This window comes from Pseudochaenichthys georgianus, chromosome 22 (genome assembly GCF_902827115.2).
Source record: "Pseudochaenichthys georgianus chromosome 22, fPseGeo1.2, whole genome shotgun sequence".
NCBI lineage: Eukaryota > Metazoa > Chordata > Actinopteri > Perciformes > Channichthyidae > Pseudochaenichthys > Pseudochaenichthys georgianus.
Genome location: NC_047524.1, coordinates 19,922,437 through 19,937,816, shown reverse-complemented (window position 1 = coordinate 19,937,816; position 15,380 = coordinate 19,922,437). Strand labels below are relative to the sequence as shown.

The window sequence follows — 15,380 nt, the reverse complement described above, 5'->3', positions numbered from 1 at the left end:
TTTTGAATGTAAAGATTTGACAAACAGCCAACGCATTGTATTGCTCTGGTGTCAAAGTGGCCTTTGGGCCTTTTTTATGATTTGACATTAAGCTGTTCATTTTATGAATGGGTGATGGAGGCTATAAATACATTTAAAGAGAGGTTGGAGCGAAATTCTAATACCCCAGTGACCCAGCAATACGTGCAAACTGACACGGTCAACCATGGAGGTTCGACCACATCAAGGCTGGAGACTGTCCTGGTTGTTGTTAAGTGAATTCCAAACCAGTCTGGTCCTAACTGAAGTAACAGTCAGGGAACTGGATCAATTTTAATGTTGGATAAATAAAAGGCTTGAAGAATTTCCATAAAAGATACTAAAGTCTGTATATTTTTCCCTAAATAAACTGACTTTGCGGTATAACTTGAAACCTTCCCAAGAGATTAAATGTACAGAAAGTTGGAAGAAAATATTGATAACATTGATGCAATTGTGGCCAAACATTTGACTCCCCTGTTTGGGTCAATCTCCAAAAGCATTGGATCCTTTATTTCCCATAAAGCAATGGCATGTTTGTTAGACTTCCCCTTTACTGGGAACCATCCCTGTCTTCAGAACTCCACGCTGCAGTTTGCAACACATGCTTTTTTTACAGTTCATTATACATTTGAAATATCTACCCATTAAGCTAGACTAAACTTTGTCTTTAAAATGGGTGGAGTGCTCCTTACGTATTGGCAAAGCTCTAACAAAACAGGTGAAAGCCTAAAGGGATGGATTAAGGACATTTAGTAGATGTGGAAAGAAGAATAGCACGCATTGTAAGCAATGGATTAAAAGTCTGAATCCAGATGTTTCCATTTGTACAATGAAGAATTTTCTTGACTTTGAAACTAATCCATGCCATCAGAGGCCCTGTCTCTCATAAAAGGAATTAAGATTGGATTCCCTTATGGCAGCTCTTAATAAAAGGATTCATTAACATCAAATGCCCTTCAAATACTCACTTACAATAACCACCCACAATGGTGTTATTGTTTTGCAAACTCTGTTTCCTTTCAGTGGTTGGACCATTGCATTAGGCCACATGCCAAGCTTACAACTGTGAAAAATGCAATTTGTACACTAGGGAGTCTCATATGGCCACAGCAAGAGGTAAAGAGAGACATAAAATGCCTTCATGTCAAACTCAAAGCAGCAGCGAATATAAAACATCCTTTGTTTTGTTCCACCACAGTAGGGTGTAAAGACTAGAACAATGGGGGACAGTATATTTTCATACCAACCTTGAAAGACTTAAGATGCTGGAGGGAACACGACTGCTTCCAATGTACTAAAAAATCACGTCTAATTGCGTTTGAGTTTGTTCCCAAGGACAACATGGTGATTTAGCACACAGGTTTCTTTCCTCTCCCCTAATTCTAAGGTAATCAAAATGAACTACCCTTTACAATGTACCAGGGTCTTATCCGAGATCAAAGTCCGCCCACTTCCTGATATAACAAAGTGCAGTTTTTGTAACTGAATAACAGATGAGAGAGATATATTGGCCCCAAGATCAGAGCATCATGTACATTTCTTCTAACTTGGACCACTTAGCATCTCCACAACTAATGAGGGGGTAACCTCATGAAAGAGGGGGACCCTGGAAATGTTGGGTCAGGGCTGTGGATGTGAATGACATCACTGATGGTCTAGTAAGACAGCAGAAGTGTGCGTGTGTGTTCTCTTAGTCTGTGGCCATGCTGGAGACTGTAGTCTGAGTGTAAACTTTGTGGTGCCGTCGTTGTTGTTCCAGGAGCTGCAGCGGTCTACCTAGGTGCTCATTTACTGGTCTGCTGAGTAAGTAAGCCTCTACCAGCAGCTGTGGTGGTTTGTGTTTACATGATGTCAGTGGCTTCCCAACACTTTGTCCATGGCTACTACAAAGTGACCTCTGTAATAAAGTGTGTGTTCGTGCTGAAACCAGAGTGACCATTGATGAGGGTTGTCACAAATTGCTAGTTGTTGGGCTATTGTCCAAGTGTGAAGATAAACACAACAAAACCCAGTAAACTCACATGGTGACATTTAGGTTTAAGGTTAACGATGTACAGCTTCTAAAGAATATTTGAATGATTGATTAACCAACGGATTATGACTTTGAATCATTGATTACTTCTTAAGCCTCTGGACCAGAAAGCAGATTTGGATTTGGGTCCACTCCAAAGTTGAATGGGTTTTTATATGGCCCATGCTTTACCCTCCTATAACATTTGATGAAAATGGGTTTCTACCAACCATTCCAGTTAATGTTTCTAGTTCTAGAAGTAATCAGGTTTAATACAGTTTGTTAGTACTTTAAATCATGGATTTCCTTTCCTCGTCTCTATATTGGTGCCATGGTTGCTGGCAGTACATTTTATTGAGAAATGGTGCCACTTGAGCTGCAGTTTATGTTGTTTGCTTTGTTAAATGCAAAGTACACTTTATGTGCATTCATCCCTCAGTGCTGGGTCAGAGAGTGCTTGCAGATTTGGCCTTTCTTCTCAGCCTAGTTAATAAAAGTAACCCAGGCTGGAAAGGTCGTGGTCTACCACTATGAGAACATGTGGGAAAGCTCTCAGAGATGACTTAAGCAGATGCTAGCCACTCACTAGCCCACAGGGGAATCCCTCCCACACTTACAGGGTGGGAGCCAGAGAGGGAACTTTCCTGTGGACGTGAAGAAGACATTTTCCTCAAGCCATGATGACAAGTTATGTATTAAGAGCTACGCCGGTTGAACTTTGAGCATGTATGTTGCTGTAGTCACTAAACAGTGCACTAGAAACCTTATTGTTTTTCAGAACTCAGTCCATGTGACATGGTTGGGAAGGTTCTGCCAATATTCGCATACACTCTTTAAAACAGAGAGGAATTTTTTCACCAAATTGTCCACTGACTGCACTCATTGTGCTCTTCATTTGTCAGCACTTTCTTTAGACATGAAGAAGTCTTCCTTCAGTGAGATGGATAACTAACTGACCCTGAAAAACTCACTATAAATACAGGAATTGATATATTAAGTTCTCTTTCTGCAGAAAGCCTTGTCTATTCGCAGGTGCCAGATTAGACATGGGAGCTTCTCATCTCCAATCATACAATGAAATGTATCATCCCAACTGGGGATTTTAGTATCAGTCACAACACTGTTTTCATTTAAATACCAATCTAATGAAGATTCATACTGTGTTTTCCAATTTCCTCTCAATGAAGCTAACCTAACCTTGGCCACATTTTGATAGAGAAGACTCACCGAATTATTAGTGAAACCATGATATAAAATGAGAGGTTTATAAAAACGGGGGAACGGTCAGGACAAAGCCTAGAACAATAAGAACTAATCTGATAGCAATCATGGAAATATTTAAGTGTATTGGAGCGGAGACAGTGTCTGCCTGAAATCGTACCTTATGGAGTCTGAGTGAGTGTTGACACAGCGAAGCGTGGTGAAATCTTCCGTGTTAACGATTGATGAATGATAACAGTTCATCTGTCAACACTTTGCTGCAGTAGAGATCACTTAGCAGCAACTGAGGGAGCAGTGGTCATAAGAAAACTAGTTTTCCGAGGCCTTATTTTCCAGTCACTACAGTGTTTTCTTTATGTTTGCTTATTGGTCAGTGATTTACATGCTCATTATTGGCCATCCTACCATATCATCCAAAGCTGTTTTGGTTAGCCCTCAGGCGCATCATGGTATAACATTTCCATGCCAGGACCCCGGGATAAACGACACCCCTCTCTCTTTGCGGTCCACAGGAGAGTGTGTTCTGTTGCCAAGGAAGTCAACTGTAATTTTGTGATTGGTTGCCAAGAGCTATGTCCTAGTCTGTGGTTGGTATGGTTTTGTTGAAATAAATGGTAGCTGTTTTCCTGACATAAAGAAAGCTTGTCTGACTGTTAAGCAGAGGGAAATGTGCAACTGTGTGGTGGAAAGTATGGAAAGTGTAGGACGTTTGATGGCACACCGCAAATTATATTGCTTCAAGATGTGGAGCAGATTTCTCTCAACAAAAATCTTCCGAATCTGGCACTCTATCATTTTGTGTTGTTATACAATCAACAACGTGGGCTTTTAATCAGTATAGATACGCCTGCTTTTGTGTATTTCCTTTTTTTTGTATCCATTCATCTGTTGAGGCATCAAACAGCAGTCCTGTGCCAAATCAGTAACCACTTTGGGGTAATATCAGTATCTATAATTAACATGGCTCTGCAAAGACTAAACAATTCACTCGATCTAGCAATTATGTGGAATACAGTATCAGCATCTTTAAAAGATTCAGACAACATGATTGAAAGAGCTTGAGTGGAGTTTTCCCTGGGCAATCAGGGCGCTCTTCCAAATACAAATGAATGCCAAACCCAGCTTTTCAAAACCTTCAGTGGTCTTTAGTAGTCCCTGCCAAGTAATTGTGTTGCAACAAAGCTGGCAGCTGTGGAAGACAAGAATGTTTTGTTAATTATGCCCTCTCTCCATCCTTTCCCTCCCGCAGCTCCACATTATCGTCACTCCGGAGAAAGTCAAGCTCAACATAGATTGCCAGGAGGTGGCAGAGAAGCCCATCAAGGAGGCCAAAAACATCTCAGTGGACGGCTATGAAGTGCTTGGCAAGTTGGCCAAGTCTGGAGGCGGGAAGAAGCAGTCTGCAACAGTAAGCGAAAAAAGAAACTTGTAAAAACGTGAATCCGTGGAAAAGCACGTACGGAAAAGCCTCTCACGGCTTTTCAACAAATCAATATCTAAATCCTCTTGTGTGTAGATGCACAATTAAGTTAAAACTGCTCCCAGTGAGTCCTGAAAGAATGGACATTGCATATTTTCCAATTATTGGTTGTTGTTGTTGTTGTTGTTGTTGTTGTTTATAACTATAACTATTGGGCTATATAAATAAACATTGATTGATAACCGTATTCATTTTCATCAAGTGTGGGAGCCATTTGTAACACCCCTCCATTTTTTCCACCTTCTTCTGTTGTATAGTTCCAGCTCCAGATGTTCGATATTATCTGCAGCTTGAGCTGGATCAGCCGAGACAAATGCTGCGACCTGCCCGCCACAGTAAGAACAATTGACATTTAAGAATGATACAACAACAAAGTCTAGCTGAAAAGCCATGTATAGAGGGATTATTTGGCAGTGTTTTTATATAATTAAATATAATCCTGACTTTTGATGGTTCTTAGTATTAATAGTAGAGCAATCATTTATTAAAGTCTATTTACTGTGTGCATGCAGACTTTCTCAGATGTTTATGATTGCTGGTAGGTAGTCATTAGGCTCAATGCAAGGCTGATACTCAGATTGCGGTTTAAAAAGAGAGCTGAACTGAATAGAACCTTGTATCCTGAGTAATTGTGCGATTTGGACTGTTTCCAGTATGATCTCAAAATGACTTGAAAACAAGTGCTCCTTTACAGCAGATCACGAAGCAGACGGAAAAGCACATTTATGTTGACTCAGTACGAGTTAATACCGGATGCATGCTCATTAATCAAATTATGTGTAATTCATCTGTAATTTGCATCAGATATTAATACATCACTTCAATGATTGTTATGCAACTACTTTTGTCAAAGACTAATTTTCTGAAATGGGAAAAAGTTTGCAGCTGTCAGTGAGCGTCTGGTCTCAAAGCGCTGACTTTGCGTGAGCCACTCTTCTGTCATGACTTTTTCTAGACTGTCTCTTCTTTTTAAACTCCATGAAATCAAAACGCTCCATCTGCCAGGATGCTGTCACAAAATTATATAAAGAATTTGCCTTTTTTTTACCCCTTGTATTCTGAATGCCAAGACATGGTCTCAATTATCAGTGGGTTCAAAATAGACTATATGAATACTTCTCATGTGTGTGAATGTATGTATCTAATTCCTTCATCTTCTGTGTTTCTTTTCAGAGAGATGAGGCCAAGTGCCCATCTCTTCCCCACTCTTGCACATGCACTCAGGACAGCATTGGCCCTCAGGGGCCCCCGGGACCATTGGTAAAGACTTTCCCACGATCATCCCTTCCTGCCTTCTGTCGTCTATCTTCACCTCCTCTACCTCTGTCTCTTTTAATGTGATGATGATGATGATGATGATGATGATGATGATGATGATGATGATGATAAAGCCATACGTTACCCTGCTAGCAATAATGACTGTACAGCTACACAGTTTGAACTTCATCCGACTGGTATTTTGTTTTCCTTTGGAGACACCAGATGAGGATGAGACCAGTGGCATGCAATGAAATGTGGGCTCAGGAAGAAGTGTCAAAAGATAAATGCATGTCGGAAAAACACACAGTAAAAAAGTCTTGAGGAGACGTCTGGAATATAACATCACTAAGCCCCTGTGAGGATTTGCTAGGTCCTGAGGTTTTAGGGCTTTTGGAATCTCCTCCTGTTGCTACTCTCACTCTGTGTATGGGATTATTTTTCCAGGGAGGCCCAGGTTCTAAGGGACCGCGAGGAGATAGAGGAGAAAACGGCAAACATGTGAGTAATGCCTTTTCTTTCCTTTAAGCAAATAATAATTTTGTTTGAATTTGTAACTGGTTTTACTCTTATTAATAAATGTAACCTCATTCATAACCAACTTGATATTATTAATCCTAAACACACTAGGGCTGTACCCGAATATCCGAATATTCGTTCGTTAGAGTACTATTCGGGTTTCAATTTCGTTATTCGGATATTGGTTTTGTTTGTTTTTCCCCCGTTTTTTTTCAAATTGAATTTATTGAAGTCTCCAATATCAACATAAGAGCTTGTGCCTCTTCGGGGGGTGCTAACACTTAACCATAAACGTTATCGTTTACTTTCTCTGTATTTATATGTAGATATTCTTTCACACACGCATACGGGTATTGGGCGAGGGGACACCGTACTTCCGGTATCCGCCGTTTTACGCGAGGTGCAAGCAGCCGTACACCGTCTAGGTGTTGCTAAGCTTCCTGTACTGAATATCATAGTCTATTGCCTTAATCAATATCTAGTCAACTCTAAAATACCACATATATGCAATGGCATGATAATATTATTGTGACAAGTGGGGTATTCACCTGATGTTTCCAGAAATTAGACGTTTTTCCATACATCTGCAGGCAGTGTGTAAGGGCAATCCGACAACCCACACAGCTCTAGTTTACGCTGGTAACGACCTAGAGCACACCCCTCAAGTCCAGAGATGTAATCCGAAGACATGCAGCGATTTCTTCGGTCGTTAATAAAATAAAAAAAACCTAGTGCGCTCTGCCTGGCTACGTTAGCTAGCTGTTTATATTTGCACTTCCAGGATATTTGCACCTCCAGGAAAATGGCGTATTTATATATATATATATATATGGCGCGTGTTGCATTGTGGGTAGCTCGTGACGTCACTGTGTGTGAAAGAATTACTTTTCTCTAATCTCCATCACGTTGTTTCCAAAGCAAAAACAACTTCCTGTCAACAGCGCTACCTCTCCTTCAAAATAAAAGCATGTCCATAAATAGGAGACATACAACTGCAACGAAAGTAACAAACACAATGCCATATCCTTTTCAATTTCAAAGAACACAAATTGGGTTACATTAACAAATAACTATAAAACAACAATACTGTAGAATAACAAAATGAATGCCGTGAATACACCGAAATACACGTGTTGAAGCGGTTAGCTGCTGATTACTACCGAATATCCGGAGCCCGAAAAAAAATGGTATTCGGGACAGCCCTAAAACGCACATGGCCATTGTATTTGGTCCATTTCCACTGTTGAAGCTCATTTTCTATATTATGCAATACAAAGTTCTGATTTGCGCTGTTCTTTTGTAAGATTGCGGTTATGAAACATCTTTGCTTTTTGTCTGGGAATTGCTGTAGGGTCCAATGGGTCCACGTGGTGAGATGGGCCCCGCTGGCTCAATGGGACCACCGGGTCCACAGGGCCCTAACGGACTGTCTCTGCCAGGAGAACCTGTAAGTTAACCTCTCTACAGAAGTCCATCCAGGGAATAAATAGTCGAGAATTTGTGGTAGATAGAGTTTAATGTATATATACTACCCCTAATGGATACTGATCTTTGTTGATGGAGTGCAGTTTGTGTGTCTTTGTTCCTGACCCACGAGTAGGATTTACAGCTAAAGTCAAGACACATTGCACTCCCCTCCTCTTCTATCCAGCTACTTTGTTTTCTTACCTGCAGATGTTCTTGCCAAAACATGAAATCAATCACAAATTCAAAAGGGATAATAGAAAGACTAAAGTTTCCTTTTCCAATATCAGGGTCGCCAAGGACCAAAGGGAGATGCTGGAGACCAGGGCCAGGCTGGCATGCAAGTAAGTACTCCCCCCCCCCCTTTCTATTTTGTGGTTTATGAACAGGAAACAGGAGACTATCCATAGAGAGCAGCGTTGCTACTGGAGCCTCGACTGGATTCGGTCCACATGCTAAGATTTAAACCACACTCAGAGTGGGAGGTTCACCATGCCATCCTCAGGGAGACCCAGACTCTGGAATTAGCCCGTTGATTGACAAGCAGTAAGAGGCCGGGGATGCAGTTAAATTATTAAGGAGCGCAGACTCACGTTACCAATTGGAGAATGAGGAATGGAACATGTTCTTCCTTAGCCTTGTAATTGAAGGTGATCGTGACTAAGCATCATTGAGTTACAGTAGATGTCATTCTGGAGGAAAATTAAAGTCACATAAAACCAGACCAACCATAACCTTTAAAGTTCAGAAGTCAGAGTTATTTGAAGTTAATGATATCAATCCTCTATTAAGTCAGAAACAGATATACATTTAAATTAAACCGGTTGCACATACCATGGGAACTTATTTTATCAAAAGGGCATTTTTCAGTGGGCTGGCATTACATGATCATTTTGTGGCTGAGCCTTAAATCCTTTATCCATCTGAAGTCTTTCAGGCATCTCCCGCTATTCAACTGGACAGAACTAAGCCTCTGGTTATTCTGGCCTCTCAATGAGTGAATTTAGAATTGAGAGAAAGTCCTTTATCTATATTGGTTTAAGAGCTTATTGGCAGCATTATCTTTACACAATAAAGCTTATTATAACAACACGCTCTGTTCATATCTCTATTAGACATCATGTGTCAACAGACAAGAGGGAAATAGTTCTAGTTTTTTGTAACAAGATGATATATTGTCTTTGGCTGAAGAACTGCGGGACCTATGTCTTTAAATGTATGTTCAACAAAGGCATTAGGGAGCTTTGTAAATGTATGGTTCCTGATCATTAGTGTTTGATGTGTGTCTACCTTTTCCCAGGGTTCTACTGGGCCACGCGGTCCTCTGGGCCCTGTTGGACCAAGTGGAGCGCGGGTAAGATCTACCTACAGGCCTGCTGAGAGTACACACTGCATTCAAAGCCTACACATGCATCCAACACTTAGTTAAACTCATGTTTTGCATGTGATCGCCAACTTACCTTAGCGTATACAGAAGTACTGCCATGTATTTCTCCCAGTCCCAGTGCATGTTCTCACTTGCCAAAAATAATTGAGCCACTACCTTATAAATATAATTGAAAATGACAGTTAAGGCTGAAAGCAATATAAAGTCATGACACTGATGTATTGCAGGAGTAGGGTCTCCAGTGTGTTGTAACCTACGTGTGATTATATGTTGTTTCTATATAGGGGCCAACAGGAAAGGAGGGACAATCTGGACCAAGAGGCCCAACAGGGCCCATGGTGAGTGTGTGTTTGTCTCTGTGTTGTGTAAAAAATCGACAAATAAATAATCCTCAGAGCGTGCTTTCTTTCCTGATATATCTGCAACAATTACTGCTCTGGCTCCACAGTTGCACTCTGCCGGAACAGCACATAAAATAAACAGACTATATGCTGTAGGCCCCTCAAATATTACGAGGATGGTGCATGTATCCCGTTTTCTTCATCTGTGGGTTTAAGGAGGTCTGTCTGACTCTACTTAGTCCAGCCATCATGCCAACGGGCAAAATGCCAGTGCTCCAAGACCATTAGCAGATCCTGATGGCTGTGTGTGCATGTGTGTTTGTGTGTGTGTTTGTGTGTGTTAGTGTTATTGGCAGCCTGTGCCACACATCCCCACCACTGCAGATGTCAAAGCGTAGATCTCAACTTAAAGTTTGTTATAAGTCCGTTAACAAGGAGCAGGAGTTAAACGTTGCAATTATGTTTACTGGGCAGTAAGTTTGAATAAACACATTTTCTGTGTTTTTCTTTTCTTTCCAGGGAAACACTGGGAATCCAGGTGTACCGGGAATAACTGGAAAACCAGGGAAATCAGGAGAAACAGGAAACTCAGTATGTACTGAATAACAGGATAATAATTATGCTCATACGTTCAGGAGAGGTGAGGAACAAAGGTCATTGCATTTTCTAACACTTGTTCTTCTTGTTAACAGGGAACTTCAGGCCCTAAAGGAGAAAGAGGAGAAAAGGTATGTATAATGAAATGATCATATATGACCATATCATGCATCACCAATAAGTAAAGGAATGGCATCTTTATAAAAATGCCTTTGTTTTTCAGGGAGACTTTGCATCCCAGAGCATGATGCGCTCTATTGCCAGACAAGTTTGTGAACAGCTTGTGAACAGTAAGCAAAACATTTTTTGAATCTTTTAGGAGAAATGGTTAAAAGGATGGACTGAATCTAATAGTAACTGGTTTTGTGTTCATCTCTTGCAGGTCAGATGAGCAGAATTGACACCATGCTCAACCAGATTCCTTCTGGCCATCGTAGCAACACCCCAGGGCCAACCGGTCCCCCCGGCCCTCCTGGCAACCAGGGAGCCAGCGGAGAGCCTGGACAAAGTGGACGAACTGGTTTCCCTGGAAACCAAGGTTTACCTGGAAGTCCAGGACAAAGAGGTACTTTATCTCTCTCCTTTTTTTTAATGTTTGGCAGTGTAACAAAGCAAGCATTACATTTGACTGTAGACTGTAGCGTTGGGCCATTACCTTGTGTAATCTACATATTTCAAGGTTATTATTGTATAATATTATTAAATCCTCAATCTCTCTGTGTTTCATTCCTGCCTTTGAGATTTCTAATAGTTTTCATACATGCTTTATTGTTGTTTAAGTGATTTTTCCTCTTTTCTCTGGTTTATGTAGGTTTGGCTGGAGAGAAGGGAGAGAGAGGACTTCAAGGAACTGGTATCAGAGGACAAAGAGGTCCAAATGGGCCCCCAGGTAAAACACATGGTTATCAGCTTTTTGGTTAAAATGACAAATGAGTCACTATCATGTGTTGAACAGTGTTCATCAGCAGATGCAGACTCTCTAATGGCCACAGTTCTCTTTCAACTATGTCTCAAACACAGTTTCAGTGACAGTTTTTTTGGTAGGCCTTTCGATGACACAGTTGGTCCAATTAAAATCACAAATTCCCACTAGAGGCCAGAATGTACCTTTAGTATATTTGTCTCAGGCACTTTCGTTTAGGCAGCTGCACTGCATTTGTTGGAAGGAAAACAAACATAGTTCCAATTCTTTCCTCTCTGGATTTATGTCTCATATATACATGTAGAGCTACTCAAAACATGGTGCACATTTGAAATATTATACAGAAAATGGAAGGTATTTCGTACATAATTAAGGAGATCTTTTTTGTTTCTTGAGTTTAGACAAGCCTCTGTCAAGATCATGATGCAGTTTTACAAACAATTGTTAAAAAATGGAAACAGCTGATTTGTCAGTTTGAAATAGGCCTTAGCTTTCTACTGTTACAATTGATATCCAATATGTGTTCTCTTAAAGAAAAGAGAGTTTCTTTCCCTTGGGAAACTGTTGTGAGAAAAGAGCAACCTTCTATTGATGTCGACCCCACATCGCCAAACACTGATGTGTCTGTTTCTATGAATGAACTGAGAGACAACAGAGGAAGTCAACAGTGATGACTCACTTTTGTATGTGTGAGTGTGTGTGTGCGTGTGTGTGTGTGCGTGTGTGTGTGTGTGTGTGTGTGTGTGTGTGTGTGTGTATGTGTGTGTGTGTGTGTACTGTATAAGTGTCTGTGTGGAAGAATCTGATTGTTATACAATGAGCTGTCTTTGGTGGCTTCATTGACAACACATGGGCTCACTTAAGGAAGAGGAAAAGAGAGAGGGGGAAAATTCCACTATGAGTTTTTACCGTCTAGACAGACGGGGCCGGGGGGGTAACTCCACACAGCCCCAAATATATTTTTCTTGGTGATTGAGCCATTGAAAATGTCAAATTACTTTGCTGCAGCCCTGTGTTAACCCCCTACCATTTCCACTGAGGATTTATGGTTCATGTCAGTGGATCTTTGGGCTGAGCTCCAGAGACTTTTTAAACTGGTCCCACTCAACTTCTGTCACACCCCTACAGGGCCACAAGGAGAGTCAAGAACGGGACCCACAGGTGCTTCTGGCTCTTCAGGGCCTCGTGGCCCTCCAGGTCGCCAGGGTACTTCAGGGGTGAGGGGACCACCAGGACCCAATGGATATTGCGATTCCTCTCAGTGTGTTGGCATACCCTACAATGGACATGGACAAGGATACCAAGGTACACTAAACACTGTCTAGGTCCTGCATGGTACTATATCATATAATAGACTAAGTGTATGCAGACTAATTACATTTGCAACTCAATGCACTACTTCTTTCTTTGATAATGTATGGAGATATCAATGTAAGTGTAGGACTATTAAGGTTTGAACAGAAAGAGCTTATAACCTATATTCATAAAAAGTTCAACTGACCTTTCGCAGAGCCCCACCCTGCAAACTGTTGCTAGAGTTTTTGTTTTCACATGAAACAGAGTCGTTTAAGAAGATAACACTGGCAAATTTGCCATAACAGTTTGTAATCATTTTTGGAACAATAGATCCTTGACTTCAGATAGAGGCGGACTAAAGAAGGCTTGGCTTTTCTAGTCAGAGACCATCAATTTTGTTTTAATGTAATGAAAACTGAAGCGAGCAGATTCAATCAAGATGTAGCTAGCTTGCTAACTAGCTTAAAAAGCTAACGTTATCTCCAGTAGTTGATTGGAAACAATTTCTCTGGCTGACATTTTCATGTTTTAAGCTGACTGGATTTGAAATAAAACCCTGGGGATCTTTGGGGTAACACTCAGTTACTTCACTGCCACTGAAGTCAGTTAGCTAGTTAGCTAAGCAGCCAATGTTTGCTGCTTATATTTAGAAACCTAACACACAGTTAATTGTATTTCTTACACATTTACATTGGGGGAGAGGTTTTGTGAATGGTCAGTTTGAAGCCACTATACTACAATACCTTCATACATTTGATGGTAAGTTTTAAAACTGGCATGCAAAGCATTCTAGCTAATAGTGTATGATTACTTACATTAGATCAAATGCTAATGACTTTGTTCCACAGAGAAAACATACTCACACCCTCTTTGAACTATTTGCAGGTGCGGCATAGTAAACGCTCTGTCACCTTTGCCGCTTACACTTTGATGTCCGGTTTCTGAGATGTTTGCACATTTGCTATGGGGCGTGTAAAGGATAATCACCATGGACATAATTTTTGAACATTTAACAAATTACGAAAGCCAAAAAACACAGAACGGAGCGGACTGGCACTAACATCATATTTCAGCTACAAGCTACAGTGATGGCAACCTGCTGGCTTGTTTGCATCTTGAACCACAAACCGTTGGGGAACAAAACCAAAGACTGAGCATTCCTACGAAGGAAGGAGCATGTACAAATACCACCCAAAACAACTACTAACAAAGAGGATCTCATAACTGAAAGCAATAATGTAGAGGTGATATATGTAAATAAAACTAATTTGTGTGCCTTGTAAATGATTGTATGAACCAGGACATTTTCATTAAAAATCAAGTTAACATCTGTATTGAGCTTGTGCCTCATAACCCTCTGCTTACTGACCACCAGCATAACCATAACCTCTATTTATGACACCTTAAGTAACGTAGACAGCTCTGGTCCAGACTAAAGCATGTTCCAATTGTAATATTTAATCATCATGTTTCTTTGTCGGACAAATCAGCGCTAAATGGTGCCTTCCTTGTCATTTTGATGTGTTCATTGTAGTATGAGCTGGTTATTTTACTACGTCTTATAATCCAATAGCTTGATGGATTTTATTGTAAATGTCATTACCAAACATTTTTCTTTTTATTTTGTAGCTTTTATGATGCTTTAGGAAACATTAGTTTAACACAAGGTTTTTTTGTTTTGGAATTCCCAAGTGCAATATAATTTAAATTGTGCATGTGAAAAGTTGTCAAAGGAAACATTTTTATATTGGCCATCCCGAATATTTTTCTAGCCAACAACTTCCAGCCCGAACCTGTGGTAGAGTCTTTACCTGTGGAGCCAGCTGCAGAGTTTGAGGCAATACAATCACCCGGTTACTCACGAAACCAACGCGGAAAGAGATCACTACAACAAGACAAAACAGAAACAGTAGCATCATAGCTGCTATAAGGAGCTCTCAGAAAGTGTAATATTAAATAACTATGATGGTATGTGAGGATGACGGGATTTTCCTGAACAAAACTAGTACTTATATGGGTTTGATACCCTTGGCTATATTGAACTTATATTTTTTTGACATGAGAAAATTAAGCAAGAAAAATACAACCTAAATGTTCGTTATTTACAAACCTGTGTGCTTGCTAAGTGTTCCCCTTACTGTAAGTGTCTGCTTGTAATATAACTGCAAGTGTTTATCGGACTACAATGTTTAATGCACTAATCATGTGAAAACAAGCAGAAAATATGTCGTAATAATGACAGTCTGTATGTTTTTCAACACATCCGGATTATCCTTCTTATTTTTTTGTCAAATTTCATGTAAAGCTGTTTCAGATCCTCTGATGGTCAAAAAAAAGGACAATCAAATCGGATCCCCAAAGATTTGTTTATTGTAATGTTTTCTAAAGCCTTTAAACCAAATGATAATCTGACGTACAAACCAAACTATTTTATTTTGTTACCAAAGGTGGAATTGCATGTATGTGTTGTATATTTACTGAGGATTTCTTAGTCAGAATATAGTTGTTGTTTTCTATCTATGCAGTTTGGATTTGGTTGCAAGACTATGGACATAGAATTGCTTTTCACATGTTTTAACTGCACATTTTTATGAATTCCACACAGCCTTATTTTCTTATTTATTTCTGAAACAGAAGAGGCATTTTTCAATAAAACTACTGAAAATGTACAATTTGTTTCAGATTCCCATTCATTTATGTCTCTTGCTGTTTAACTTCTCACAGTTCCTGTACTTCAGCACCTCACATGCCACCATATTTCTCTTTATACCTAATGTTTCCAGACCAAATAGATTTTATTTGAACCAAGAGGACAACACTGTTTATTCCCAACATCAGGACCCTGGAAAATCCTTTTGGAAGTG

General features: G+C 40.1%; 1 protein-coding gene across 1 annotated transcript in view; it reads left to right on the top strand.

Annotated features, from left to right (window-relative positions):
• The window catches only part of LOC117467689 (collagen alpha-1(XII) chain-like), a 67,153-nt gene extending 51,975 nt beyond the window's left edge, over positions 1–15,178 (top strand). Inside the window, 15 exon segments of the mRNA XM_034111503.2 lie at positions 4,503–4,661; positions 4,991–5,068; positions 5,907–5,993; positions 6,438–6,491; positions 7,861–7,956; positions 8,264–8,317; positions 9,274–9,327; positions 9,645–9,698; positions 10,221–10,292; positions 10,394–10,429; positions 10,522–10,588; positions 10,681–10,863; positions 11,110–11,187; positions 12,349–12,525; positions 14,289–15,178. Coding sequence (XP_033967394.1) covers positions 4,503–4,661; positions 4,991–5,068; positions 5,907–5,993; positions 6,438–6,491; positions 7,861–7,956; positions 8,264–8,317; positions 9,274–9,327; positions 9,645–9,698; positions 10,221–10,292; positions 10,394–10,429; positions 10,522–10,588; positions 10,681–10,863; positions 11,110–11,187; positions 12,349–12,525; positions 14,289–14,437 — 1,398 coding nt within the window. The 3' untranslated portion in view covers positions 14,438–15,178.
• Positions 15,179–15,380: the final 202 nt, after the last annotated feature.